This window comes from Sipha flava, unplaced genomic scaffold (assembly GCF_003268045.1).
Source record: "Sipha flava isolate LNK unplaced genomic scaffold, YSA_version1 74_pilon_pilon, whole genome shotgun sequence".
Taxonomy (NCBI): domain Eukaryota; kingdom Metazoa; phylum Arthropoda; class Insecta; order Hemiptera; family Aphididae; genus Sipha; species Sipha flava.
In genome coordinates, this window is record NW_020273614.1 from 1,201,750 (window position 1) to 1,229,601 (window position 27,852).

The 27,852-nt window shown below is 33.2% G+C and overlaps 2 protein-coding genes across 5 annotated transcripts in view; one reads left to right on the forward strand and one right to left on the reverse strand.

Moving 5' to 3' along the window:
* LOC112692512 (cardioacceleratory peptide receptor) overlaps positions 1 to 27,852 on the reverse strand; it is a 342,250-nt gene that overhangs the window by 213,620 nt on the left and 100,778 nt on the right. For all 4 annotated transcript variants that reach the window (XR_003149419.1, XM_025567189.1, XM_025567190.1 and 1 more), the window contains one exon: positions 15,347 to 15,397. The gene's annotated coding sequence lies outside the window, so the exon portion shown is untranslated. The remainder of the gene's footprint in view (positions 1 to 15,346; positions 15,398 to 27,852) is intronic.
* Positions 5,526 to 6,214, forward strand: LOC112692504 (glutamic acid-rich protein-like). Its single transcript, XM_025567174.1, has 2 exons — positions 5,526 to 5,539; positions 5,656 to 6,214. Exons 1-2 carry the CDS (start codon positions 5,526 to 5,528, stop codon positions 6,212 to 6,214), a joined length of 573 nt encoding a protein of 190 aa, XP_025422959.1.

Consider the following 27,852-nt stretch of genomic DNA (forward strand, 5'->3'; position numbering starts at 1 on the left):
GTTCGATTGATAAGAGATTAGTGATATCTGATTAGTTGTGTATGAATACAAAGGAAGGTATTAAGAAATTATATACATAATACACTTTAGTAGTATACTGTGTATTATTATGAAATATTATAAGAGGTTTATACTAGTGATAGGTACTATCGAATAATATATTCGAATGTTATCTTGTATGAACAAATATATTTATACATGATTAATAATTATAAATATTCGAATATATATATATATATATTGAAATTCTGAAGTACAGGCTAAATTCTCAAGCGATTGGAGTCGGCTTTGGTCGGCTTAAATAAAAAAGTAATTTAATTTACTTAAGCGAACTTGGTTTAACTCCATATCGAAAAGTTGGGCTCTTTTCTTATATACCTACACATACATACATTATATCCTATTATAATGTTCTTCGTGATTTCTTACGCTGAGCTCGTGTGATGGCCAAGAGTAGGATAGAAAACGATAATTTTAATGTTGGGCGGATGGTGGAACATTTCATGGTATATTATTTATTTTTTATTTTATACAATGAACACTACTTTACTAGAAAATACCTTTTAAACATGTTAAATTGAATGACGTCGACTCGTTAGTAAACGCATTATGAGGTGTACCTATATTAGGTACCTATATCTCTATCTACAACTCGAAAATCTATTTATTATTAAATTTTCTCTACGTCATTATGATTGTGTCAAAAATGTATTCGTATGTTATATAATAATATATTTTTCAATTCGTGATGGTTACAATTTTTGGCCGTCTCCGACAATAATTACGCGTGTTAAGTGCATACCGCTTGTTTTTAACTTAGTCGCGTTTGTGTTTCAAACATTTCACGTGTTTTATTACAAAGTTCGTAATGTTTTTTACAGCAAAAATGTGTTTATAATAATACAGTTTAATACTCTATATGTGCCCACACGTCATCTGTACGGTAACGGACTTGTAAAATAATTTTGTGAAAAAATTCGTCATGCACGGTGGTACATTTCGTGTCTGCACTTGCTATAACTGCATTTACTTCGAAATGACACCGGAAAAACGGCTGAGTAACGTACTCGGAGAAAATACATAATGTGTGAAATACATTTATTTTATTTCGGGTGCTTTAGCGGTTTCGACGTATAAAATCTGTACTTATATAAATACAAGTGTGTGCGTAAATAGAAAAAAATCTAGGGGGGAAAACCATATTTTAACCATGATCAAAATCCTAAGCCCCCTTAGTTATTTTATAATATGTTAAATACTATATTATATTATTTCTTAACTTATGATAATTCAAATATTTGTATTGTTGGATAATCTGGAAGGGGACAAAATGATACCTTTGGCCCTCTCAAAGTTACCTGTCACCCCCTCCCCCCACAAATATGCCGCTATATACAAGTGTGTGCGCGCGTGTGTAAAATCGTTTACGTACCTATGAGGGATGAACACGTGTGAACGTTCGATACCGGAGCACGTGTCACGCAGGTTGACCCCTGCTGTCGGCCACGTTTGTCTTCGGAACTCGTGCCGACAACCGATGGCGAAGTACAAGATTGGAAAACGTTCGTCTCGGGAATCATCGACGGGTAACGAAAAACATAGTTTACGGCGTAATAACGTCGTGTGCCGGACGCGATCTTGAACCCCAACCAGAAGTATTACGGACGAGGAAATCCGTGATCGGGTGTTCGGTGGCAGGCGCGCGCGGCGAATCAAAATCGATTCCAACATTGTGGCGCGTGGCGTTTTCGCGGTGCGAAACCTTACGAACTCAAAACTACCGCGACGTCTAACTATGAATAATTTACGATATATGTTATCGTAAATTATTCATAGTTAGACGAAAATAATCCATAATAATCATAATCCCACGTATTCGCGACCCGTCACGGAACGGTAAAACGATGCGGTTTATTCGGGTACGGTGTTCGGATTAGCCACGAGTAGGTGTAGAGCACGGGCACACGGGGGCGACGGCATTTGTACCAGGCTCATGTCCGTTTTTACTGAGCTTGGCCCTGACTGTATCCGCGGACGTGGAACCACAAATGATGCCAAAGCGGTTGCGATCTCCCTCGGTTCAAGATGCACGGGGTTCCCGTTCCTGTTCCCGTGAACACGAACTTATACATTACGTTATTGTCCATGGAGCTGGGTATAATCTTTAAACAATTCATTGGTTTGTAAAATAATATTTTGGTTATCTATGTACAACACTGACAATACTGTTTGTGAATCGATTTGAATCGTAATTGAAAAATATTAGTTTTATGATGGGTAGGGCGACACAAAGTACGTAGAGGAGTGAAAGACAGGTCCTGCAAATTACGCGACACTACAGTAATTATTACGCACAGTAAGACAGAAGTAAGTATAAGCATTACAGTAATTATAAATGTTTTACGATATCGTTACTTTAAGTTATTATTGTTTTAATATTTTAATTTCTTTCTTTCCTCACGAATATTATCCGCGACCGTTAATACTGGTCGTTATTGTATTACATACACTAGCCTCCAGAGGTGTTGTCCGACACCGAGAACGTGACCACCTAACCTAACCGCCGTTGGAGGTTGTTCTCTCTCCCAGAGTATTCAATCTGTTATTCGACGTTTGCCCATCCGCCCGCACGCAGTTCAGTGTACAGTATGGATATTATACAGGTACATAATTTATATTTACACCCACTGTGGAGCTCATATACGTCGTCGGCGACAGTGGTAATTACATAGCGCAATAAAATCCCGCGAACCGGCCCCCGTCAATCGCACACACGTGTTTCATTTGTACACATATTTTTCTAGTATAATTATTTTATTTTTTTTTTTTTTGCTCCTTCGAAATTTTGACAGACAACCTGAAACTCCTTCGATACTGCAGCCGAACCGTCGCGCGGCTACGGTGAGTTGAATATTTTTCCCGTGCACACATGCACTAATGCATGTACACTAGTAGCCTCCAGACGTTGTCGTGAGATCCCGTCGTTACATATGCGTGTCTTCACACTTTACCCAAGTATTTATTAGTATATAATATGCATACGTATAGGTATATGTTATTATAACAAGTGACGGATACCCCCGAGACACGATACGTTATTGGGCAGTACATTGTAAATAATATGCAATCGGACATCTATTTACGAAACCATTTTTACACAACACTTATTTTCGTTAAAAATGCGTTTGGTTTAACGCGTTCTAAACTATAATTTTTATTAATCGATTACGACTATAATATTTTATTTCGGAGCTTTTAAAAGTATGGTGAAATCGAGTTTCGTAAACAAGAAACTGCTTTTAACGTATTTACGTGCCGTGCACGTCATTCAGACAACGATACCGTTGCAGCTAAAATATCCACGAAAGGACACGTATGTACGACTTGGCAATTTCGTAATCGTATGACGTATGTTTAAAAGATCTACTCGTAACTTCTATTATCTTCAATGATCATCAATGATTGGCACGATATTGTGTCATCGCGTACAGATACAATAAAGACATGGCGTTCCTGGAGAGTTTCAAACTTATCGTGTTGACAATACCGAGTGAGGTCTACTGAGTTATTGTATTTCTATAGTTAGTCGATTTCGATGGTCATAGACATTCACGTGCTCGCATGGATTGCAACGGAAAATCAATAATCTTTTGGCACGCTTCTGTTCCGGGCTACGATTACAGCCTACAGAAATTGATTGAGCTGGAACGTATTCATGGGTAGCAAATTTTTTCGGAATTAAAGGGTGACAGCATTAGTTTGTAACCATTTTCATTCGTCAATCAAAAAATTTAAAGATTTTAAGATTTTTCATAGCAATTTCTCTGCAATTTTTATTTTCATGATAATATTGTTCAAAGTTGACAAAAATTCATTGATAATAAATATTATCCTTCTTGAAAAATTATATAAAATGTGTGTAGGGGTATATATAATCACATCCGGTTTTAATCAATCCGGTCCGGTCTAGTACGATCCTAACATACAAAAATTATTGAATCGTCGGTTTGATCCGGATGAATAATTTTTAAGTGTAGTTCGGTCCAGTCCTCAGATCAAATGCATTATTTTCAGTCCGGTCCGGTTTCAAAAAAAATAAATGAAAATCAGTCCAGCCGGTCTCAATCATGGTACTTAAAATTTAAATACAGATATTGTGTACAGGTATTGTTATGTAAACAAATAAAATGAAAAAACCTACAACTTTAGGTATATATTTATGGGCGAGTTCATTTTCGACCAAATTTAAAATAGGCCGATTCCCTTTTCGATCAAATCAAAAATTTATACTATACATTTAAAATAATAAAATAATGTTATACAATATTTGATTATGATGGAAACTACCTACTATATATATATATATATACCTAATATATTAATGACGATTAAGGGTTTTACTAGCGTAGCGAGGTTTTAGATTCACATACAGAACATAATCCCACTTGCAACAGTATCAAGGTTTGTATAAAAACTAGGTTAAGCTTAAACTATAATTCCTCTTGGGGCGAATCCCCATCCCCCCGAAAAGTGCCACGCAGAAGCACTCGACTTTGTGAATGCAGCCGGCAGACGTAACGAGCGAAGTCCTAAGATTTTTAAAATAAAAGTTCCGATTTTTTTAAAAAAAATGTAAACAATTTTCATTACGATAAGAGATCAAAACTAAATACAAAATATCGTTCTCTTTTTTATTAATATTTAAATAATTATTGACAACATTTGTACATCATTGTTTTAAATGTATTATATAAATTTTTGTTCTGGTCGAAAAGAGAATGGGCCTATTTTAAATTTGATCGAAAAGTGAATTGGCCGAAAAGGGAAGGGTACATTTTTGATCGAAAACGGCCATGCACATATTTATTTATCATGTCGAGTAGTCCGGTCCAGTGTAATACTAAATGCATCATATGGTACGGTTTGGGCTAATATAAATTGAACCTTGCGGAAAGGTCCATAGACGGTCCAAAATGTTATAAGTTCGGACCGACAGACCGGTCTACTTTATTAAATGCTATTGAATTACTGGTCCGGTCCGGTCTAAAAATAATATAAAGCCGTTGGTTCGGTCCAATTTCGGTCTTTGATTAACGTTTAAGTGTGATCCAGTCCGACTTCGGTCCCCTTATAAAATTTGTAGTCCGGTCTGGTCCTTAAAATAACCGACCGTGCAGAGCACTAATAGGCACTAAGACATTAAAAACCAATTAATTTTTATCTTAAAATATTCCAAAAAATTTTAAAGAGAATTAAAAGCGTGCTTCGGCAACACGTGGCCACTCGCAAAATACTCTGCATGGGTTTATTTATTTCGTGTAATTATGGTAACTGTGGAAAAACGGTTATCGATGTATTGTTTTGTACGCAACGATTCACTCGTTGCACAAGCCGTGATCGATTCATGATTGTACTTTTTCGTTCCTGTAAATTTTTCTTTTTGCTATATTTTTGGTATTAATATTGCTGGTGGATATTGAGTTCAGTACCTCACTCCAACCCAGGCACCGAGTGCAGAGTACGTGATGCCGTTGTTCGGGTAAGTAACTGTTAATTTGGTTTAATGAACCCATGTTCGCGATTGCAAATAACTCACTCGGCGTTCTCTCGACTAACGTTCTAATAATTTTTTTGTTCTATTGTATCTTTTCACAGAAGTTCGCCGGATGCCTGGATTTCATACGACGCGCCCTGCTTTCGGCCTCGTCCGTACGACGTGCCCCACTCTCGGTCTCATTCGTACAATGCGCCCTGCTGTCAGCCTCGTCCGTACGACTGGCAGTCCTTGTTTAAATGCCCTATGAAAGTGGACGAAGAAGACAGATCAGAACCTATGGAAGTGGACGAAGAAGACAGATCAGAACCTATGGAAGTGGACGAAGAAGACAGATCAGAACCTATGGAAGTGGACGAAGAAGACGAGACAGAACCTATGGAAATAGACGAAGAAGATGAGACAGAACCTATGGAGGTGGATGACGAGGATTATTCAGAGCCGATGGAGGTGGACGATAATGGTAATTGCGGACTAGAAGAGATAGACGAAACGCTTGAAATAGACGATAGGATGGTGGAATTCATAGATTTGGACGATTTTGATGATGATGAAACAGACGAGGACGATGATCTAGATAAAAATGATGACAAGCCAATTTACACAGACAGCGGATCGGAAGGATCGTTGGATATGGATTTGGATGACGGGATGAGTTAAAATATAATAGTAAATTGTGATGGTACAATATGAAAACAAACTAAACAGCGGGCTATTGAAATGTGACCTAGATGCCGCTTTCGGTTAACACGATGAAATTAACAAGAATACGGAAATTGATTTATATTTAATTTAAAATAATGTTTCATAAATTTGATATAAATATTACAATATGCATGTAAAAATATAATTATCTATTTAACGATATACATCGTTGTCCTTAATTAAATTAGTACATTGAAAATAGTTTAGTTATAATGCTCTACAGTAATAGGGAAATAAAAGAAAAATAAAGCTTACATAAGTACTTACAGAACAATAATTCTTTTTCATGAATAGACATGAGAAATATTAAAGTTTAATTTTAAACTTTACCACCCAAACCAATTGGAAAATCTATATAGACCATCTCAAATTTGAAGACAATTTTCAGTTGTATGTACACGAGTATAAAGATTAAAATCGTCCACGTAGTAAATAAGATGATAATAATTGACGATGAATACTATTTATAAATATAAATAGAGACAATAATAAAGGAGAGAGATGGCCTTCCTGGGGAACATCAGACGTGCCCGAAAATATATTAGATTCGAATCCAAAAACCTTTAATCATTGGTATTTGTCTTTAAGATAGGATTTGCTATATTGACTCCTTAATGACGCCTGTAATGGCGTTATGGTTAATCGTGCTAAACGCTTTATTAAAACCTTTATGGGTTATGTCTACTTGAGACCAATTATGATAAGCTTCGAATATAAAATTGCAGAAATAAAGTTACAAGTTGTAATGGAATGCCCTGGATGGAAACCATGCTCCTCCGTTAGAATACTATTGATGAAACAATTTGATGTACATGGGAGAATACTATTCAGATAGATAGAATTGTGGTACAACGTCAGATCATAATATCGTAATGCGCTTTGATCAGTTTAACATATTTATATTTTGTGCCGTGCACGTCATTCGGACAACAATACCGTTGCAGCTGTAATATCCACGAAAGAATACGTATGTACGACTTGGCAATTTCGTAATCGTGTTAAACGTGTACCACCAGGTGTATTCGAATACAGTGTGTTTAAAGAATCTACTAATAACTTCTATTGTCGTCAATGATCATTGGTACGACGTTATGCTATCGCGTTCAGATCTTTTTTAGATTATTTGCTCGTAAATAATGGAGTGGCACAACTAACATCGGAAGACAACGAACCGTAGTGGCAGCTTGAAGATGTTGTAATCAAGGAGCAAACTAGTTACCATTCCCATCCAAAATCTAACCAGCTCTTGTTGAATATTAGTTTATACCATTCGTACCTCGATATATTCATTTAATTTGCTTAAGAATTACTTTAGAATCAAAGGACTATTAAAAAGAAACTAATACAAAAACGAAAACGAAAAAAAAACAGTTTTATCTGTGAAAATCCGCTTGGAACAAAAACTCCTCGTGATATACAGCCTGACCATTCGTAACGAACCACGTAATTTTCCAAATTCACAAAATATATTACTTTGAAAACATACGTATTAATAATGTCCACGCACATGGTTTGCGCGTATACGACCAGGAAGACAATATAAATATAATGACGACTCAAGTTAAAATTATTTTACGCTACTACAGCCGCGAAAACTTACTACAGTACATTGGAAGTTCATAGTGTCTGAAAACAGCTATGCGCACAGGACTCAGGTTAAATGTTTTTTCAGGGCGATAAAAGTCGTCCGACAATCTATTTTTCAATTCCTGTATCGCCGTATATTTTTTGACCGTCCGTTGTATGTACAATTTAATGCGCACCGCACGATACGTCTACTTTGCATCAAAATGGTAAATTAAAAAATAATTCCGGTAAAGACGCGCCGTCGTTTGATAATGTTACGAACGTGATCAGTTTTCTATTGTATCACTTTTTCAGAAATTAATCGATTTGCCAGATGATTTGTTTTTGTCGACATTCGGAAGAAAAATCCTAATTCCCTCAACGTTTTTTTGAATCTGTATACCGTCTATATTATGATGACATTTTGTACGTATAACGTTTGTTACTTTTTGGTAAGTTAAATTGGTTATTTACACACACACACATATGGTACGAGTACGCTGTTGTACACGATTGTATTAAAGAAGTGCTATACGTTCACAAATGTGTACAGTTGCACAATGGACGGCGGAGTGAAATCGGTCTGAATAACGAACTCGGTACGAAACGGAAATATTTCGTACGGTTCCGGCGAGAAAAATATGTGCATTTGTGCGTGTTAAATAAAACGGAAATCTGTCTCGGTCCCATAACATTCCGTTTTAGACACATTTCGCGAAACCATAATAGTATGTCTGCCGTTGTTTCTTTTCATATTATAATAACGTAAAGCATACATTTCCACAAAAACTTCGATCCCGCTGTAGACAATTTGCCTATAGCAATATGTGTTGTAAACGCATACCACGGTTATTGTCTTCATCACATTGGTTTCAATGGTATAGCATGACTTGCAGTAATAACATTGTACTATTTATGATCCAAGTGGTCTAGCAGAAATTCAGATTTTTATAAATACTGACAAAAATTTTAAAAAATATATAAAATTGCTGCGTTTACGTGACACCGTGTTTTCGACGAAACATAATTTTTTTTCCGCTTTAGCTCAAAACTATAATAATCACTGAGATTTAAAATCTTCACTGAACACTGATCGTCGTATATCATAATCATCGTTTCTTAGAGATGGAAAAAATTATCAAAATATTTTTCGAAATGCACTTCTGATAAATCTTACTCGAATGAAAACCGAAGTTTTATATAAATACATAACTCTGAAGTATAAATATTATTACAAAATTATAAATTAATAATTTTAAATTAATTTGTCTAATAGAAATTATTCGGAAATCACTTGAGTCCATGAAAAATTGTTGAATGCAAAGATTTCTTAAATAAAAGTTCATCAAATAGAGATTAGTTTAGGTAAATCCGGCTGCATACAAATATACTTGAGATCCCCATTGGAAATCGACGGTTCTCATTGGGTGAATTACTCTTATGATAATATTATGAAATTATCAACATTCAATGCTCTCATTTTTTATTTTTTAAATTCATTTGAAAATACAATATATACTTACACATAATTCATTACCAATTTGGAACACTTTAAAGAATGTCCCGATTTAAATAGTTGAAAAAGAGGAAGAAATTAACACAAGAACATCTTTTGTAAGTTATTTGTAATTATTATATTAAGTTGTATTAACAGTTTTATTTTGTTTCTACGGTTAAGTAGGATTGGCAGAGTTTTACACAGAAACATTTTAATGATAATGAATTTATTTTTAATATAATAATATTTCCAGTCAATTTTAATATTATAAATTAAATTATGAGTTCTTCAAATTTAAACTCAAATAATTTTTAAAGGTATATGGTCAGTTTTAAAATTGATAGTAATAAATATTTAATATTTATAAGTATTAACTATAAAAACATTGTCTTTTTGATAGTTACGTTTTTATCTGAGGTTAAATATATAATTTTATTAAATAAATATAAAAAAAATAATCCAATTAATTTGAACAACAGTGTTAACAAAAAAAAAAAAAAAATTGAAAATATTGAATATTGATAATTTTATAATGTTATCATAAACGTAATACAACCAATACAGAGCCGTCGATTTCCTATAAGTCTCTAGCAAAGTATGGTATACTTATATTCAGACTGGCTGTACTATAATGAGGTGTGTTATAAAAATCCAGTAGAAATCGGCTGCAAAGACTTATCAAACAAAATTGCGAAACCGCACCAAACTAGGATTTAAATTTAGCGGTATATATGTTGTGGAGGATATGATCGAACCGATACACACACACACACACACACACACACACACACACATATATTATACTGTAATTTGATAATAGTTATGATAATAATAAGACTTAAGAGGTTTGCACTTAACAGGTGTGTATATGAAATGATAAAATAATTACTATATACCGAGGCGATAAAGCTGATAATCCCAATCTCGATTGCGCAAACGTGACGGGTCAGTAACAGCGCCATACCGATTATGAACCGCAAAGTCGTATAATCATATATAATATCAATATATATCTTATTATACATATTATTATTATTATTATTATTATTATTATTATTAATATGTGAATATTGCACATTGTACAGAGTGTTCCGCGAGAAAAGTAGAATACGACACTCCGATGTTTGATAAAATGGATTATTATTTTTTAGGTCATTAACTTAAATAACTAAAAATTTAATTTTTAATTTTAAATACAATTTTAAATGTTTTGAAATAAATTGCTTTTTTATATTATTAATGAGCGTTTCTTGAATTTTTGGATTTTGTAGAAAATTTGGAGAAATCAAAATAATCGATATTTTATATTTATATAACGTAAATCTATATCTTATTGATAGTTCAACACGTTAAGTAACAAATTAAATATTAAACAAATGTTTTTTGACGTATTAGTGTTAAATATTTTTTTTTACTTGCACTTTATAAAACTTAATATTATTGTATTAAGAGGAAAGCTATTGTCAATTGACAACTATTGCTACCGCGATAATTTAAAAAAATTGCACTTGTGCATAATAAATACATTTTAAATGAACATTTTATAGAATAGTACGATCCTGTTAAAACTGCTGCTCAACCTATAGAAAATAATCCGAAAATGTTCTTTTATTGATTGATGTTTCATATAATTTCATTGATGTTCGATTATCTGCATACAATTTTGTTATTAATTTGTGGAAAGTGAAAACAACTTGCACATTTCAGCTCACCCATTCTGATATATTATTTTCGACGTTCACAATGTTATTAAATTATTATTTATTTTTTATTATATTTAATATTTAAATTATTTTTTCCAGGATGTAAACGTAATTCATTGTACGTCAAATAGACATTCCGTTGTTTAAGTTTTGGCTATTGGCATGTATATTCTCCGAATTTGGGTACTTACCAAAAAATTACATAAACGTATCCTTTCGGGCAATGATAAAATCGTGTTACATAATGCGAAAAATAACTTTGGTTTGTTCGGTAAAAACAGCTCATTTTACCCAGAATAGATCTACCCAAAAACTACCGTCAACGCATTACGAAATAATTATATGTAAATGCCTTTTAATTTGTTAAATCTTGCGCTTTAGGTAGGTACAACGTACGGCGGAAGGTATACATTTATATTTAAGTAAATTTTAATAATACTAATAATAAATTAGACACGAACAGTTGTATTATTCAAGAAAATATCCTTAAAAAATGGATTAGATGAATAGAAATTTTAAAAATACCATAACATTTTGAATAAATTGCCTACCCTAAAAGTATAAAAAATATACATTATATTTTTACATTAATATTGTTATAATAATTGTTTTTTTTTAATTTATAAACAATGTCATGTTTTGAATATTTTTCAAAACTTAATTTTCTTATTTAACTTTCCTATGATTATACGGTTTCATTTATCTTACAACATATATCATATACATATTGCGTAGAGTGAATTATTCTCATATACGTCCAGTACGCAAAATCAGATACAAAACCTAAAGAATTTCCTGAGAATTTCGACAAAGCAATTAAAAGAAAAAAAAAATTATAATTTCACCGTCTACTGCGAAAAAAACATTTTAATATCACCATACGTATCCTATGTAGTGTACAATACGCATATGCGTACACATTTTTTCAATTACTGATCTATATTTTTTTTATGATTTATTACACGACTACGTACGAACTTTGCATAAAATATTGCCGGTTATGATACACAGCGGTTCGACGTAATTGTTCGGTAATAATTTTTAAACTAATGTAAAAATGTCACTTTAATAACGATAGCCAGTGCAGTGAAGTATGTACTAAGTGCGTAATAAAGGAACTCGCTGATAATTGGGTAGCGAAGAAAAATCTAATGTTGATCGACACTACAATGTATAAATCATCGCGGATTCAAGCACAATATCAGATTTGCAACGAAATGCACGTATAATTACGGTAGACGTAGGTGCGGCTAGATGTTACGGTGGCTTGGGGGCTGAGGAGGTACTGATGATGTCTGATGATCGGATAATATATGCACACGTATGTAATTGAAACACGTATCTCGGCGTACCTGATATCCACTATACTTGCGCGTTGCTTATGTTTACTAATTTTTTTTTTTTTTTTTGTAATTCATATACTCGTACATTAATAGGTATGCGATCATACGAAACCAACCGTAGGGTCGCACGTTTTTATCCAACAAATTAAGCATTCATCACTACGGCATCAAAACACCCGCAACAGTAATAACACCGTGTGAATTTTGAACGACATTCGAAGAAAAAGTATACCGACCAACCGAAGCGTTTGATCCACAATATTTTTTTATAGATCCAGCGTTTCCTGTTTCCGAAACATGAATTTAAGTTTACGAAAAATCGCTGATGTCAATATTGTTAATAAGTTAGCTCGCAAAAACAATAATATATGTTTAATGTTACCTACGTCGGTGTATGTGTGTGTGTGTGTGTGTGTGTGTGTGTTCACGAGAGGAATAGAGACAGAACGAGTGTTCGCTAAAAACTTGTTTTTTTCGTGCACTGAATACATTTATTTGTTATTGAATTCAAAACATAACTTGTTAATAAAGTTTTGGAAACGTCAAATTGTATTTACGCCAACTCTAAGAACAATATAATAATATTCAAATAATTTAAAACCCCTTTAGTTAATTGAGCATTTTAAAAATCATAAATTATTGTTTTTTCTTCGCTGCCTTAAAATATTTATTTTACCGTTATGAATAATGTCTGTTGATGTTATTTGGAGTCACCAGATTAAAAATGAAAAATTAATAAAAATTATTTAGAAATCTTAACACGACGCTGAAATAACTGCAATAGAATTATAATGTTTGTTTTTCATTTATTCTGTAAAAACATATTAACTATTCCGCATCAAAGGAACCATTTATATATTATCACGCATTTATTTATAATTTATTTTATGAGGTATAATATGTTTCAAATAACTCACTGCTCGTGTATCGTGTTATTTATAAAATTTTATACGCACAAACTACCAATAAAGTCTGCTAATTATAGTATAATTTCTGTTTTTTATTTTTCAAACTAAGCCTGCGGACACCATCCAGAGGCGAAATGTCGGCCATAAAAATACACGATTACACACACGTGCATCTCCAGGTGTATACTTATCGAAATTTTTGTTATTTACGATATGTAACCTAAATTTTTCATAGCATTTCTGTGTATTCGCAAGCGTTCACTTTATTTAAAAAAAAATGTCTGTATAGATATTAAACTACATAGTATTAAGAGTTCCCGTTTATTTCTGGGAAGAGGATATAAAATGTTTTTACGCAGTGTATGCGTAATATATAAAACAATATGTATGAAGAAGTCGTTCTAGGTTTTAATTCTGAAAACGTCATTAGAATAAACTGTTTGTGATGATACGGACAGATCGTTTTACAATTAAAATATGCGATCGATTACAAACCGTGCAATACTTAAATCGCGAATAAAAAAAAAAAAGACCATCCTCGGTTTCAAACCACAAACAATAATATTTTCTAACTGTTGTGTTTTTATTTATCATTTACTAATTTTAATTTATTAAAATGCTAAAACAACGATCTGAAATAAATAGTTTTTTTAGACACTGGATCGAATCTTTTAAAACAGATGGAGAAGTTTTTACGAGCGATGGTACTGTGATATATTGCCAGTTTTGTGACCGTCAAATACCATGTATTAAAAAATCACAACTAGTGCAGCAAGTCAAAACCAATGTTCATCAAAATAGTATAAAACGAAAATCAAATTCATCTAAGCCGGTATTTTTTTCTTAAGCTACTACTTCAAAAATAAACGCTTTCAATCAAGACTTGTACCTCACTTTGGTCATTGCTAAAACATCAAGGAAAAATTACAAAATACAGAATTTCGTAAGTTTTTAGAAAATACACAAAGAATCATATTCTTGGTGAGAGTACTCTTTGCAAAACTTATCTTGAACTTTGTTATCAAAATGTTATAACTCAAATTCAGGATAAGGTAGATAATTCTTAAATCTGGATATCAGTTAATAAATTAAAATATAAGTTAAAAATAAAATATTTCTGAAAGCTTCTTCAAGAGTGGAAGTTTATAGAGACATAATGCAAAACATACCATTGCTTCCAGAACCTGTCTTAACAATATGGGGTACTTGACTTGAAGCTATTGTTTTTAATGCATCACATTTTGAAGGTTTAAAAAGCTGTTATAACAAGATTAGACTAATCTGCTAGCATTAAAAAATGTTCAGATATAATAAAAATTAAATCAGCAAAAACTGATTTGACCTTTATTTAATTTGTAAAATACATAAAAAAATTGGAAAAATCGAAATTAACTTCAAAATAACTGTCGGAGATTGTACAATTATGTTCAACGCAATTAGTTGATGATAAAATAAGTTTTGGTCAGAGCCTCGTAAAAGTTAGCGAAGGCCCTAGAAGTAAATATCTAAGCTTATTATTCTTATACGTTTATACGTAAATTATTGTTAATTCAAATAAATATCATATTTCAATATCGCCGTTGGGTTTCAAAAGAATGTCGTTTATTCTGAACGGAGTTCACCTCTGCTCTGCGTAACACATACAAGTAAACGGGGGGGGGGGGGGAGAAGCAAATGCTGAACGTTAAAGGGTTAGACTGGACGAGTGGCGTATCGCGAGAACGTGCGCGACGTGTCGGCGTTTGCCCGCCGAGCGCAACGGGCCGTGACACGAGCGTGTGTTGCTGGGTGTCCAGCGGGCGCGTTCGCGTAACCGTTTCGCGGACAAGTGTCGACATCCGTTCGCGGGGGAGGGCACGAGACGTGCGCACGTCACGACCAACACCGTGCGCGCGTTAAAACGCACCTTTAACGATGCATACATAAATAACGTAAACGCACCGTGGCGAACCGTTTGATTAAATTAACTTTCGGTGTCCGCGCGGTGCCCCCCGTTCGATAGAGTACGTTTACGGCATACGGTATAATATATAATGTAATGTAGTACGGTGTATGGTGGTACCGTTTACCTGTAACGCGTTTTCAGTGCGCGTCCGCCGTGATGTTGTCTCGAACTCGTTCTGAAAGAGAAAATGAAAAACAATTAAGTTTAATTAAAACACGTGACTGTTACGCGCCATGTGTTTGCGTGTAAATAATGTTGGTCGCGGGCGGGCGATCGTGCGCGGGACCGTCTCGTGGTACATTTTATTTTTACTGTTTTTTTTTTTATTTTTTTTTTTTCTTAATAACAAAAACGGTTGACGCGGATTGGTTCAGCGTTGGCGAGAAAACGCGCGGACAGTTTTAATTTAAAAAGAAACGATCGTGTTAAACTCGTATAAACTGTAGTATTGCACCTATTACGCCTACAGTACGCGCACGAACGTGTAATTACGAATGAATTACGATTTTCATCGCGGACGCAATCGGTCCGTTTCGCGCGTATCGTGTATCGTCCGATAACCGTTTGGATTTCGAATCACGCGGAAGCGGTTTAGAAAACGCTCGCGATCAACTAACAAATGATCCGTACATTTGTTACGTTAGAACGTAAACGTTTGTGCACCAAGAACGAAAATGTATTGTAGACGACGAGCGAATAGCGTGTACGGTTTCATGTTGTACACGTTACATAGTGCGAGGTTAATTCATCCACAGGGAATTAGGATTTTCCTCCCTAGGAATTTAGGGAATTTTTAAGAAGGAAAACTTAGGAATTTAGTGCAGGGCGTAGGGCAATATAGTGACGGCGAGTCTGTGAGGATTACGTTTATTCTTCATTAAACTATAAAGTGTTTATGTTCTACGATTTTGTAATTTATTTTTAATTGCAGTTTTTTATAACGAAAAAAAAAACATTTAGAAATGCATTTTTTCGAAGAAACACTGCAGATCGCCAGTCAATTGTTCGCGAACGGGAAAAAATAAAAACGGAGATTTTCGCTCTTCACCGTGCGCGCGGGAAAGACGAGTGGTGGAACGCACAAACATTTTAAATAATAATATACGATTTATCGGTTGGAAATCGGTAATCCCGACGATTTCTCGCCATCTACCCGATGTTTTTTGGTGCGTCGCCAAGTTCCGAACGGAGGTTACTAAATTTTATTGAAAAAAATCGTCGACGAGTTGACGTTTTCCCGTCGATATCGTTAAGTGCGCGCGCATATTCGTACATTTACATGACGTATTATTCGCACCCACGTATTCACGTAACGTACGTATATAGAACGGTTGATTGATAAACGGAACAGATTTTTATTCGTAACCGATAACATAATGCAATCGTATTAGAGTAGGTTCTTATTGGGTTCTATTCCGTTTTATTTTTCCCCTCTTATAAGGATTTTATATTTTCTTCAAAGCTCGACGGCTGCATCGATTATAGGAAATTGAATAGTTGGAAGATCGAACGGGGAAAACCTTTAATCCGCTGCAGCGGTGGCTGGACGGACGGGAAAACAAGTGACGACGGTAGAGTTGCACAAGACTTGCAATAGCTGTCGTTGTCGTCGTCCCTCTGCGAAAGGATGATTTTGTTGAAGTAAATGATAGAATATGATAGATATAATATAATAGATAGAAAATGAATAAAATACGGAAAATGTAAGGAAAGACGCTGGTCATTATGCGCGTCTGTACGCCGGTGCATTGAATATGTATTACGATTTAGATATTGGTAAATACACATAGGTATTGAGTTGGTTCCTACACGAGGTGATATAATTTGTTAAATTTGGATGAATAATTTGTTTTGCCGATGATTGCGTGATGATTAAAAAAATCCGTGTATAAAAAATGTATATAAATTAGCCGAGGAAAGTTTTAGTATTATTAAAAACTGGCTAGATAATATTTCACTCGAGATCCCACTGTGTATTAGTTTATATTACATACGTTGTTGGACTTTGATGATACAGGGAACATCACAAATAACTTCAAGTATACATCGCTCAAACGTAATAGTAAAACATCATTAGGCAGTAGAATTTTAAATGTTGTAGAAACGAATCAAACTTATACCTAAGTTTTACCTTATGGTCAATGGTTGTAAAACAGCTTCAGGTTGATTTTGAAACATCACGTTGTGATTTTAGATCAATTGATAAAACTTAAAAAATTTAAAAATGTACCCTAACACTATTTGGGATATATACCACCCTAATTGTAAATTTCTAGATCCACCGTGTGATCTTGACATTGATGAATAAGTGATTCGGTACATATTCTTTTATATATACAATATAGATTATTATGTCACGTTGTGTGTATGATTCCGTCCGCAGTACGTTTTTTAATTTTTCTCCTATGTCACCGTCGGTTAGTTTTTTATCCAATACAGTTCCCAAAAGGTCAAAATGTATAGTAGTCGGGTTACTGCAACAATAACTGAATAGGGCGTATAATATATCAAATTACAATAGCGAAAAAAAAACGTAAAGCGTCGTAGATGATGCTGCGTACAAAAAAAATGTTTTATTACTGTCAATGACTAGAAGTGAAATATTTCTTTATGGATCCACGATGGATACGTATAATTTAAACCATGCAGTTTCGTTTTATTACATCGTTGTTCTTACGCAGTACAAAAATATTATGTATAGTACTTTGTGCAAGTTCATAAGATTTATTCCTCGTTTTCGCCTACGAATAATAACTACAGTGACGCATATAGAAAATATTTTCGGAAGGGGTTAATATGGACAGAGTTAAACTACCACCGCTATTTTCAAGGTAAAAATATAACACATTTTACAATTAACAAAATTATGCAAATCCTTTATATATTTTGACTTAAATAATAGCATTGAAAATAGAATAGATTATTCTATAATCATTGATATTAGATATTCAATACTAGCTCTTCATATTTCAAATTTGTAAAATTTGTAAATTTTAACCTAGACTCGGAGAAAATTTCGGGGGGGGGGGGTACAACCCCCCCCCCACGTGTGCCACTGAGTGGAGGCTACGTGACCATATTATCCGTGAGTTTTTATACTTTCGTTAGTTTGCGTTCGAAAATGCAAAAGAGAGGATAAAAACGTTTGGGAAATACTCTGGTCTAGAGAAAACGTGTCGGTGGTCGTACATTTTGGCACGTGATAATTTGTGCTAATCTGCGTGACCGTTGATCATAATGTTTTTTGTCGGTTTCCCATGTTACTAATCACATGCTGCAACCGCCGTTGGGCACGGTCCGCGGAATGCGCGTGAATACATATGGAAACACACATGGTGTGGTATCCGGATCGTACGCTGGAAACCGCGGTCGGAGAGCACGATTGGCGTGCGATTTATGCGTGGATTTGTTCCGTTATGATTTACAATACGGCGGAACCAAAAATGATAAATAATAACAACAGACCGGAGGTGAAAGATCGACGAACGCGATACCGCACGATCGCGGGCGCGCTTATTCGCGTCGGGCGCGACGACGGACCAGCGACCACGATAATAAAACAATATAATGTATTGCAAAACGATAATCGTAATTAATACCATACGCTGTTAATTAATTTTATAATATATACGTGTTTATATATACGAGTATCAAACCGTATACTTGAAGCCGAAATTCCGTGCGCGCTCGCACTGCCTCCCTAACCCGTTTTCGGCGTCCACACCGGACGAGTCGATAATTTTTTCCTTTTTTTTTTTCTATACATTTTGTTTATCCCCCTGCGGTATCTACGCGCACATATCGACGAGTTCTCCGCGCGCTAGCCTAATTAAATGGTAATAAATCGCACGCCCTCGACCGGTCGTCGTTGCTAACATGGTCGTCATAACATATCCCAACAAATACACAATGGTAATGATAATAATAATCATAATACAAGCGCAAGATATCGAAAAATTACACAGTGTGCGTGTGTGAATTATAAATTAATAATCTTCTCTTTGGGTTTCGCCAAATCACTGCTCCTGCCACCGTCTGATAGATTTTTGGTTAATTGTTATGCAATAATAAAATACTTGTAAAGGGTTGCCACTGCCGCCGCTGTAGCCAAATGGATTTAAAAGGAACGTTCTTTGTCTCGTTTTCTCAATCGTCTCATCCATCTGTATTTGTGTGAGTGTGTATGTATCCGTCAGAGATTTGTCTCTATCTCTCTTTATCGAAAACCATCCGTCTATCTACTCTCCCCGTCACTGTATTATATGTTTCTCTCTCATCATTAAACGTTTAAAGGATACTAGTATCGTATAAATCAACAAAAAAGCAGAAGCTTTTTCTTTTATTTTTTTTTTTGTCGCATTATTTTTATCCACGATTTAAACGCAGTCACTGACGGATGACCGCCCGCCGCCATCTTAGCTGATGAACAGACAAGGTCTTTGCATTGATTGCGCTCCCTACCAGTCGATTTTTCTATCGGTCTCCGCGCGCGTTTCCAAATATTTATAGAAAGAAAGAGAGAAAGAGTGAGTGAGAGAGAAAATGAGAGGGAAAACAACGTTTTTATTTATTTTTTCGAAGTCTGTATCGATTTTCAACGATGTCGTTCTTCTACATATATATATATATATATATATATATATATATATATATATAATGATGCGTATGGCAAATAGTGATCCATTATTTCTTTAGTATTGTGTATCTTTAATGTGTATTTTTAGTACAATTAGTAATTTTCACTATTGTTATGTTATTCATAGTTAATTTTAATTAGATTATCATATTATGTATAAATTGGGCTCAGCCCGTATTGTGATAATAAATAAATATATGTACACACACATATTTAGTTTTGATTAGAATCAATAGCGAAACCAATGGCTAGTGGTGGTGTTATGAGTGTCAGGACATCTCTCTAGAACCGTTGAACCGAATTTATGGAAATATCATTCAGATGAAAAAAAAAATATTCTATTCTTAAATGTATAGCTATTTAATTGTTTAAAACCCTAATGCGATAGCACATCTATTATTTAATAACATTATAATGTGTCTTTACATTTGAATACATAATACGTAGTAATTTAGTGCATCGAATAATAAACACTCACAGTAGCGTGTTCAAAAATTAAGTCCAGAGAGCGATATTGAGGGGGGGGGGGAGTTCAATTTTTAAATAATATAATACAAAAAGTCTTATACATTTGAAATTGTTTAATCCTATTTTCAGAAAAAATAAAAATGGAACCGGAAAAGATGGATTGCGCTCGTGCGCTTTTCGGTACGGTGAACACAACGGAACGGACCTCATTGCAGATTAGACGCTGAGGATCGCGAGAGAACGATAAATCATTGCCGTTGGCCGAGAACCCCCGTGAAACGCCGCGATCGCGTTGCCAACCTATCGTATGACCGTCTATCGTGTGGCCGACCCCGTCCGTCGTGCAACGCACAACGCACGTGTACCTACCGCGGTCGGGCCGACAAGTCGATGCGACGCCGGTCGCACACGTACCGCGGTTTTAAGTTCTTAATTGTCGCCGAACACGACATAACGTGTACTTGCGTGTACGGTACACGCGCGCACAGTCCAATTAACTTACACCCCCGGGCAGTGCCTGGTAATTTGAAAATTATACACGCACACGCGTACACGCATTTATGCTTGCGGACAACGACAGTCGAATTATACTTTTACGTTTGTCCATTACTTCGATGTATTTATTTATAATAAATATACGTAAAATATGCAATGTTGGGCAAATATACTTGTATTAATTCAAATTAATCCGGAGAAAGAATTCTTTATTTTTTTAATGAACTCGTAAAAGTTACAAGTATGACAGAAATGAAATTTAAAAAATAGTACCTTAACTTGAAAAAAATGTTCGAAATTTTTTAACGCAATAATATAATGATATAAAACGATATTTATGTACGTTGTTTTTATCGGTATTGGTGAGTTGCGGCCCAAACCCTAAATAACGTACGAGCTGCGGCCCGGGCTTGTGAGAAGTACGTACGATTTGCGGCCCATACAATAATATATATATATACTACATATATAATATATACATAGTACATCTATATAAACATCATAATAAGTGGCTTCGATTTTTCACTGTATACAAATTCCATGACGAAATATTCAAATACGTTTAATATATTATACAAACTATTATACAACACTTATAAGAACAAAGATTGATTTCGGACTAAATACGATTTTCATTTTGTCATTTGAAATTATCCGATTATTATAGTTAATGAAATTCATATGGCAGATAATACAATAAAACGATCTATATTATCTTTATTATATTATATAAAGGTATAACTTGCCATACGTATCGAACAATTCGCTTACCGTTATTCGTTTATCACTAAATGTATAGCCAACATCGCATCGTACATATTAGTTACTAGCCAATAGGTACATGGTAATGATAACTATTCGGGCCGCAACTCACTTATACCTAAAATATTGTCGGGCCGCAACTCACCCATACCCATTTTTATCCCTATTGAACTCAAAGAATAGTGCATTAATCACATCTGAACAATATTCTGTTATATTTAATAACTGGAAATAAACAAAAAATCAACTTAACGTGTCTATAATATCGTTTTAATTGATTAGTAGTTTCAAACCATGGAAACAATTATATTTTTTATGTTAGAATTTACTTTAAAAAACACAACGAGTGTAAAACTAAATAAATATTTACGTAAAGTTAAACCAATAATATAGTTGAATTAATATTGGCAATAGACAAAGAAATACGAATAAAATACGAGAAACAAAAAGAGACGTCATAATTACTCTTAATATAGGCGTATTTAACTAGAGATTGATTGATTTGAATAACCAATTTACAGTTGTTTATTTTTTTATTCTTTTTCCGAGGTTGTTCGTATATTGCCTGTTATAATGCATTTCGCTAAACGTGTAACAGTCAAACGTCACTTGATCGTGACTCTTGGATCCGCATAACATGTTATACAGTGTAGCGCCGGCGCCCGTGGCAGCACATGCTACACGACGGTTCAGTTTAAACCCATTTTTGAGGTTATTTTTCAATCTTAAAAAGTGGAATATTATTTTCTATCCTGTGCGTTCGATTCTTACGATATGCCACTTGAAATTTTATTATATTCCGGCACGCCGATTCGACGGAGCGCGAACCCACCAGAGCAAAAAACGACCGGAAAAAATTACCATCGGGTCTATTATATGTACATTGAACTACGTATGTATACGTATAATATTTTAATACACATCCAAAGTCCTTCAAGTTATCTCTAAAACGCATCGTACCTATAAACACAATTATGTAATAATTAATAAACAACACCGTCGACGCTGTAAAATCAATTTATCGATCGTCGTCGTCGTCCTTAATCATAATCGTCATTATTATTATTATTTTCATTATTATTTCATAGATAAAAATCTAAGATTTAAAAATTGTATACTGTACACTACGAATTTACTGGGGAAAGGAGATTAATAATTATAATGAAAACCAAAAATCACGTACACAAGTTCCGGTATCGAACTCGCGCGCACACTCAAATTACGTATCGATAGAAAACGGAAGACCGATCGTTTGAAGAACACGTTATTATATTATGATGATGTCAACGATACGATGAATAATTAATTAATAAATTAATAATAATTTGTGTACGTTTCTCACCATCACCATTTCCTGCGAAAATAAGCTAAATTACGCAAGCAAACAAACGCGGATGATGTACACACGCGTTCTTTCCGTGTATCGTCATGTAAAATTAGGCTAGTCAAAGTAATTTTATAGCATGGAAAAGTTTTCGAATTTCGTATCGCAAAAAGACACAATGAGCTCACTCCTCGAATATACATGAATATCCTCGAATATACTAAAGAATTCGAATCCAACGAAATCGATTTCCGCTTCAATAATTCATAAAAACCTGATGACATTTAATGTCAAATTTTATATTTGTCGTTCATGCCCGGCAAATATCGTGACTATTTTGCCGGAGACGATGGAAAAATTATTTATCATCCGTTTCCATTCATGCACACACACACTCACACACGTATATATTTAATAATATTTATGCATATTGGTCGTTTGTATATGTACAAAAAATGTTTTTGAAAATACTTTGTGAACACTATTTTAAGTAAATACAGCGACAACAAAGTCGGTGCGGTATGAGATTTGAAGCTTTAGTTGTCGTATGGCTAACAAAAACTATTCGTAAAACAAAAATCGCTGTTTTCCTTGCCGAACTTTTCTACATCATCAGAGTTCAAATAAAATAAGCGCAGTGAAAAACATCTTGATTTACTACCAATTAAAATGTAATAGGTGAGTATCCTCCCCGATCATGTAAAAATTACTTTCATTAAAACACAATTAACACAATATATTAAATTGATTCGAAACAGCAAGAATTTGAGTAAGGGAAAGCACGTGCCGTTTAAACGTAATTATTAAAACAGTTGGTTTTGATGTTAAATGATTAAGCTACAAAGTTTAATTTTCCGATAGTTTTAAGACTTCTGCAGTTACTTGGACAGACAAATGTGTAACATATTAACGAATCAGTTGTTTGACCCAATTTGTCTAGTCTGGTAACGTGTTTAATGTTGTGCTAACTAAAACGTCAGAGGCCACAATGTAAATCATCGGTTTGTTCAACGCATTTGCACCGTTTATAAATCATAATGTTCGTTACTCTCAGGTATGGAGGATGACAATATCGATTTCTTTTTTTTCTACCACATTGTCGTGCACATATCTTATTCATCTCGAAAAACAATACAGTGATATTATCATATGTTTATTCGATCATTATAACGTGAGAAGTGTAGTACATGTGGCGGTGTACACCGCAGCTACAACTAGTTTGCGCATATTTTAAAATTTCCCTGTTAAAACCTGTAACTCGTTTGCGCACAACATATTATATTGTAGTAGGAATCTCTAATTAATACAATAATATGGTATAGCCATGATTATACTTTGTACAATTAATATATTTTGTTAAATCATGGTAACATGCATTTGTTACGAAATTCAATGTATGCAACTAGAAAAAAACATTTCCCAAAACTCTTATATACTGTTAACGAGGCTGTATTACAGCTGAAAGAATTTCAAGTTAAATTTAAAGATGTAATTTTAAATTTAAAGATGTAAAATTTAAAGATATTTATGTATTTCAGTGACGATAATAGTGTAGTATTGTTTACATGCTCAACAAATTTAAGTGCTTTATGTGACGCTCCACTTGTATTTGGAAATGGAACATTTTCTTATCGCCCAAAATTATTTACACAACTGTATACCATTCTACCATTCATATTTATCAAAATTATTTTTAAGTAGCAGTAGTATTTTGTTTTTTAGAAGATAAACATACGTCAACATACACAACTATGCGGGAATCACTTCAAAATCTTTGTACCCACATTCTCGATCGACAACTTATTATTAAAGAATTTCATATTTATTTTAAAAAATCAGCTCATAACTCAATTTTAAATGTCTTCTACAGTTTAAAATTATATGCTGCACATTTAGTTTAGCTCAATCTTGGTTTCGTCGAATAAAAAAAAGTAGTAAATTATTACGGGAATACAAAAATAATAATTCAGAGGTAGGTAAATGGCTTAAATATTTTTTTTGGTTTGCCGTACTGAAGAAATAGAAATAGCATTTTCAAATTTAATAGTAATTGCTCTACTTGATGGATTATACTTCTCTAAATATGTTTTTTTCATCATATACATTACCTAATTCAAATTTCAATCCATCTTTACAGGCGGGAAAACCAGATTATCTACTCAGAACAACGAACGGAGCTGAAGTATTCCATAGGCATTTTAACAATCAATTCTATTACCCTCATCCACACGTGTACGAAGTAATAGATGTTATTTTAAACAATCAATCAGAAACTGAACTTAAACTGAATTCAATAAAAATGAATGTTAATAACTGTTGTCGGAAAGAAATGTCACAAACAATTGAGTACATGAAAAATGTGTGGACAAAGTATTCAAATAACGAAATTTATCAATTGAATTACTTGGAAAAAATTGGCAACCGCTTCCAAGGTAAACCTTTGAAATTAGTATTTGATTAAAATAAACATAAACAAATGACCGCTACAATAAAAATTAATTGTGAATATTTTTTAACACATAGCACACCAAAAACACATTTTTAACCACACCAGTGAAGTTAAAATATTCATTAACAGTTCTAAGTCTGTATAAGTGGGAAGGAAAATGTGTGCGCAAACGAGTGGTTGTATTAGAAATCATTTGTGCGGAAAACGAGTTGTAAAAATGTGAACGAATGAGTTGTAATTTTAGTAAATGTGCGCAAACCATGTGCACTCGTACACCGCATGCGGTGGATTCGTTTAAAACGCTATGCCGATACGATAATGACGCGTTATAACATCAATAATAATATTGTAATCCGCTCAGTACGTATCGTTATTAAATCCTCTATAGATACTTACGCATGCTTAACAATGGCAAGGACATGTGTGCGAATGTATGGGATACAGTCACGTATGTTAAAAATATATGTTTTTCCGACGGGTTATGGATTACAATATTATCTTGATACTGATTCGGCTCAACGCGATATACCTGCTACACGAACGCGTAAAACAAAATACGTGTAGGTACACACGAGAATGGAATAATTGCGGCAATAAAATTACCCCGTCTGGTGGTGGTATTTATATTTTATTGGGTACTTTTATAAAAGCGTTTAAGAGTTCTTAAAATATAAAGTGAGCTTATCCAATATGCAGGATTATAATATGTGTAAATCATTTGATTTTTATCTTCGTTCAACTGTACGCAGTTAAGGGTGACATTTTTTTGTCCTTAAAAATAAGCTTATTTATATGTTTTGGTAATCTTAATAATGTTACGCCTAGTTCAATTTTAGCATTAAAATGAATCTCGTTTACGGTTGGAAGCTGCAACACATGATACGAAAAATAGTGTATTATAAAATTCTTAATTGTTAAACACGATGATCAAATTAAATCTTAGTTGGCCGTAACAGATTATATATTATAATATTAAATATATAAAATAAATTAATAAATTATATATATATATATATTATATACCGTGAAAGTTCGTTTATAAATAACTAAATCAATATGAAAAATCTCTAATTAAATTTATTATTATTATAAAAGATATTATTATTTTACTTTAAAAAACTACGTTTTTCATTTAAATCTTTATATATTAAGTAGTTTTATAAAAATATGTCAAGTTGTTAGATACTTTTGACTACCTCTTAGTCGTTATATAAAATGAATTGTTAACTAGATAACAATGCTCATAGATTGTTATTATTTCTGTATGTTTGTTCAGAAAGCAAAATTAGCATTTTAATAGTAACGTGCAAAGTATTGATAAAACATGTTATACATAAACAGTATAATTATTTCTTCAAAACACGTTATTTTAGATTTTAACAAATTCGAAATTTTAACTCAACTATCGTAATTAGCTTAACATTGCACTTTTGTATTTATTCTGAATTCGACATTTTCAATATTATAAAAAAAATAGCAGTAACGATATTCTATTCTTTGTGTATATGTAATATATAATTTATATTAAATTTATCTATTTGACAGTCAGTTTTATATAATTTCTTAAATTATTAATGATTTTTTAAATTGTTGAGCTTATTTTAATTAAAAATGTAATCAATGATTTAATTAGTTCATCTTGAATCATCGCAAATGTCAAAACAACTTGACTAACAATTTTAAGTTTATTTTTAATGTTTAATGCAATTATTTATGAATTATATTTAAAATCCTTGACAAATTGAAGAATATTTTTACGTCTGCTTCAACTTTCAGGATGACCGGTCAAATTATTTTCTAACAAAACTTATTCAAAAATAAAAATATCCTCAAACAAAGCAATCCCTCGATGTGTTTCTAAGCGTAATTAATTTAGTTATTAAAAATAAAAACTATTCAATTAATATTATAATTATTATTATTATTTTCTTAATATTATATATAATTTGAAAATAAAAAAATTCCGAGAAATGTATTGTTCGAAAAAAAACATAATAAATAAGCTTTATATTGCAAGTATTACGTACAATGTACTATTGAAGTATTAGAAATGATAAAAGTCCGTACCGATTAATACTTCGCAAATGTATTTCGGAAGGTCGTTTTAATAATCTTGACCGCGACTTACAACGATTACAGTTGTTCGGATACACGTATTTACAATTTTTTTTAATATAATACATGAACTTAATTGGTAGGTACATGTATACTGAACCAATATTACTGATGGTTAAATCAATAAATCACATAATACTTCCGGTTCTACTTGAATATTATATTTTGTTGAAAACGTTTTAAACATACATTTAGTGCGCATTTATCGTGTTCATTTACGTGTAACTAGAACAAATTGTTCATTCAAATATTTAATATAATCAATATTTAATATTAAATCATGATTAATAAGAAAAATTGTTGAACCCATTGTTAAAGAAAAAAAAATGTTACTCTTTATTAGCAAAAGTAAATATCTAAATCCGATGAAAATCATCAATA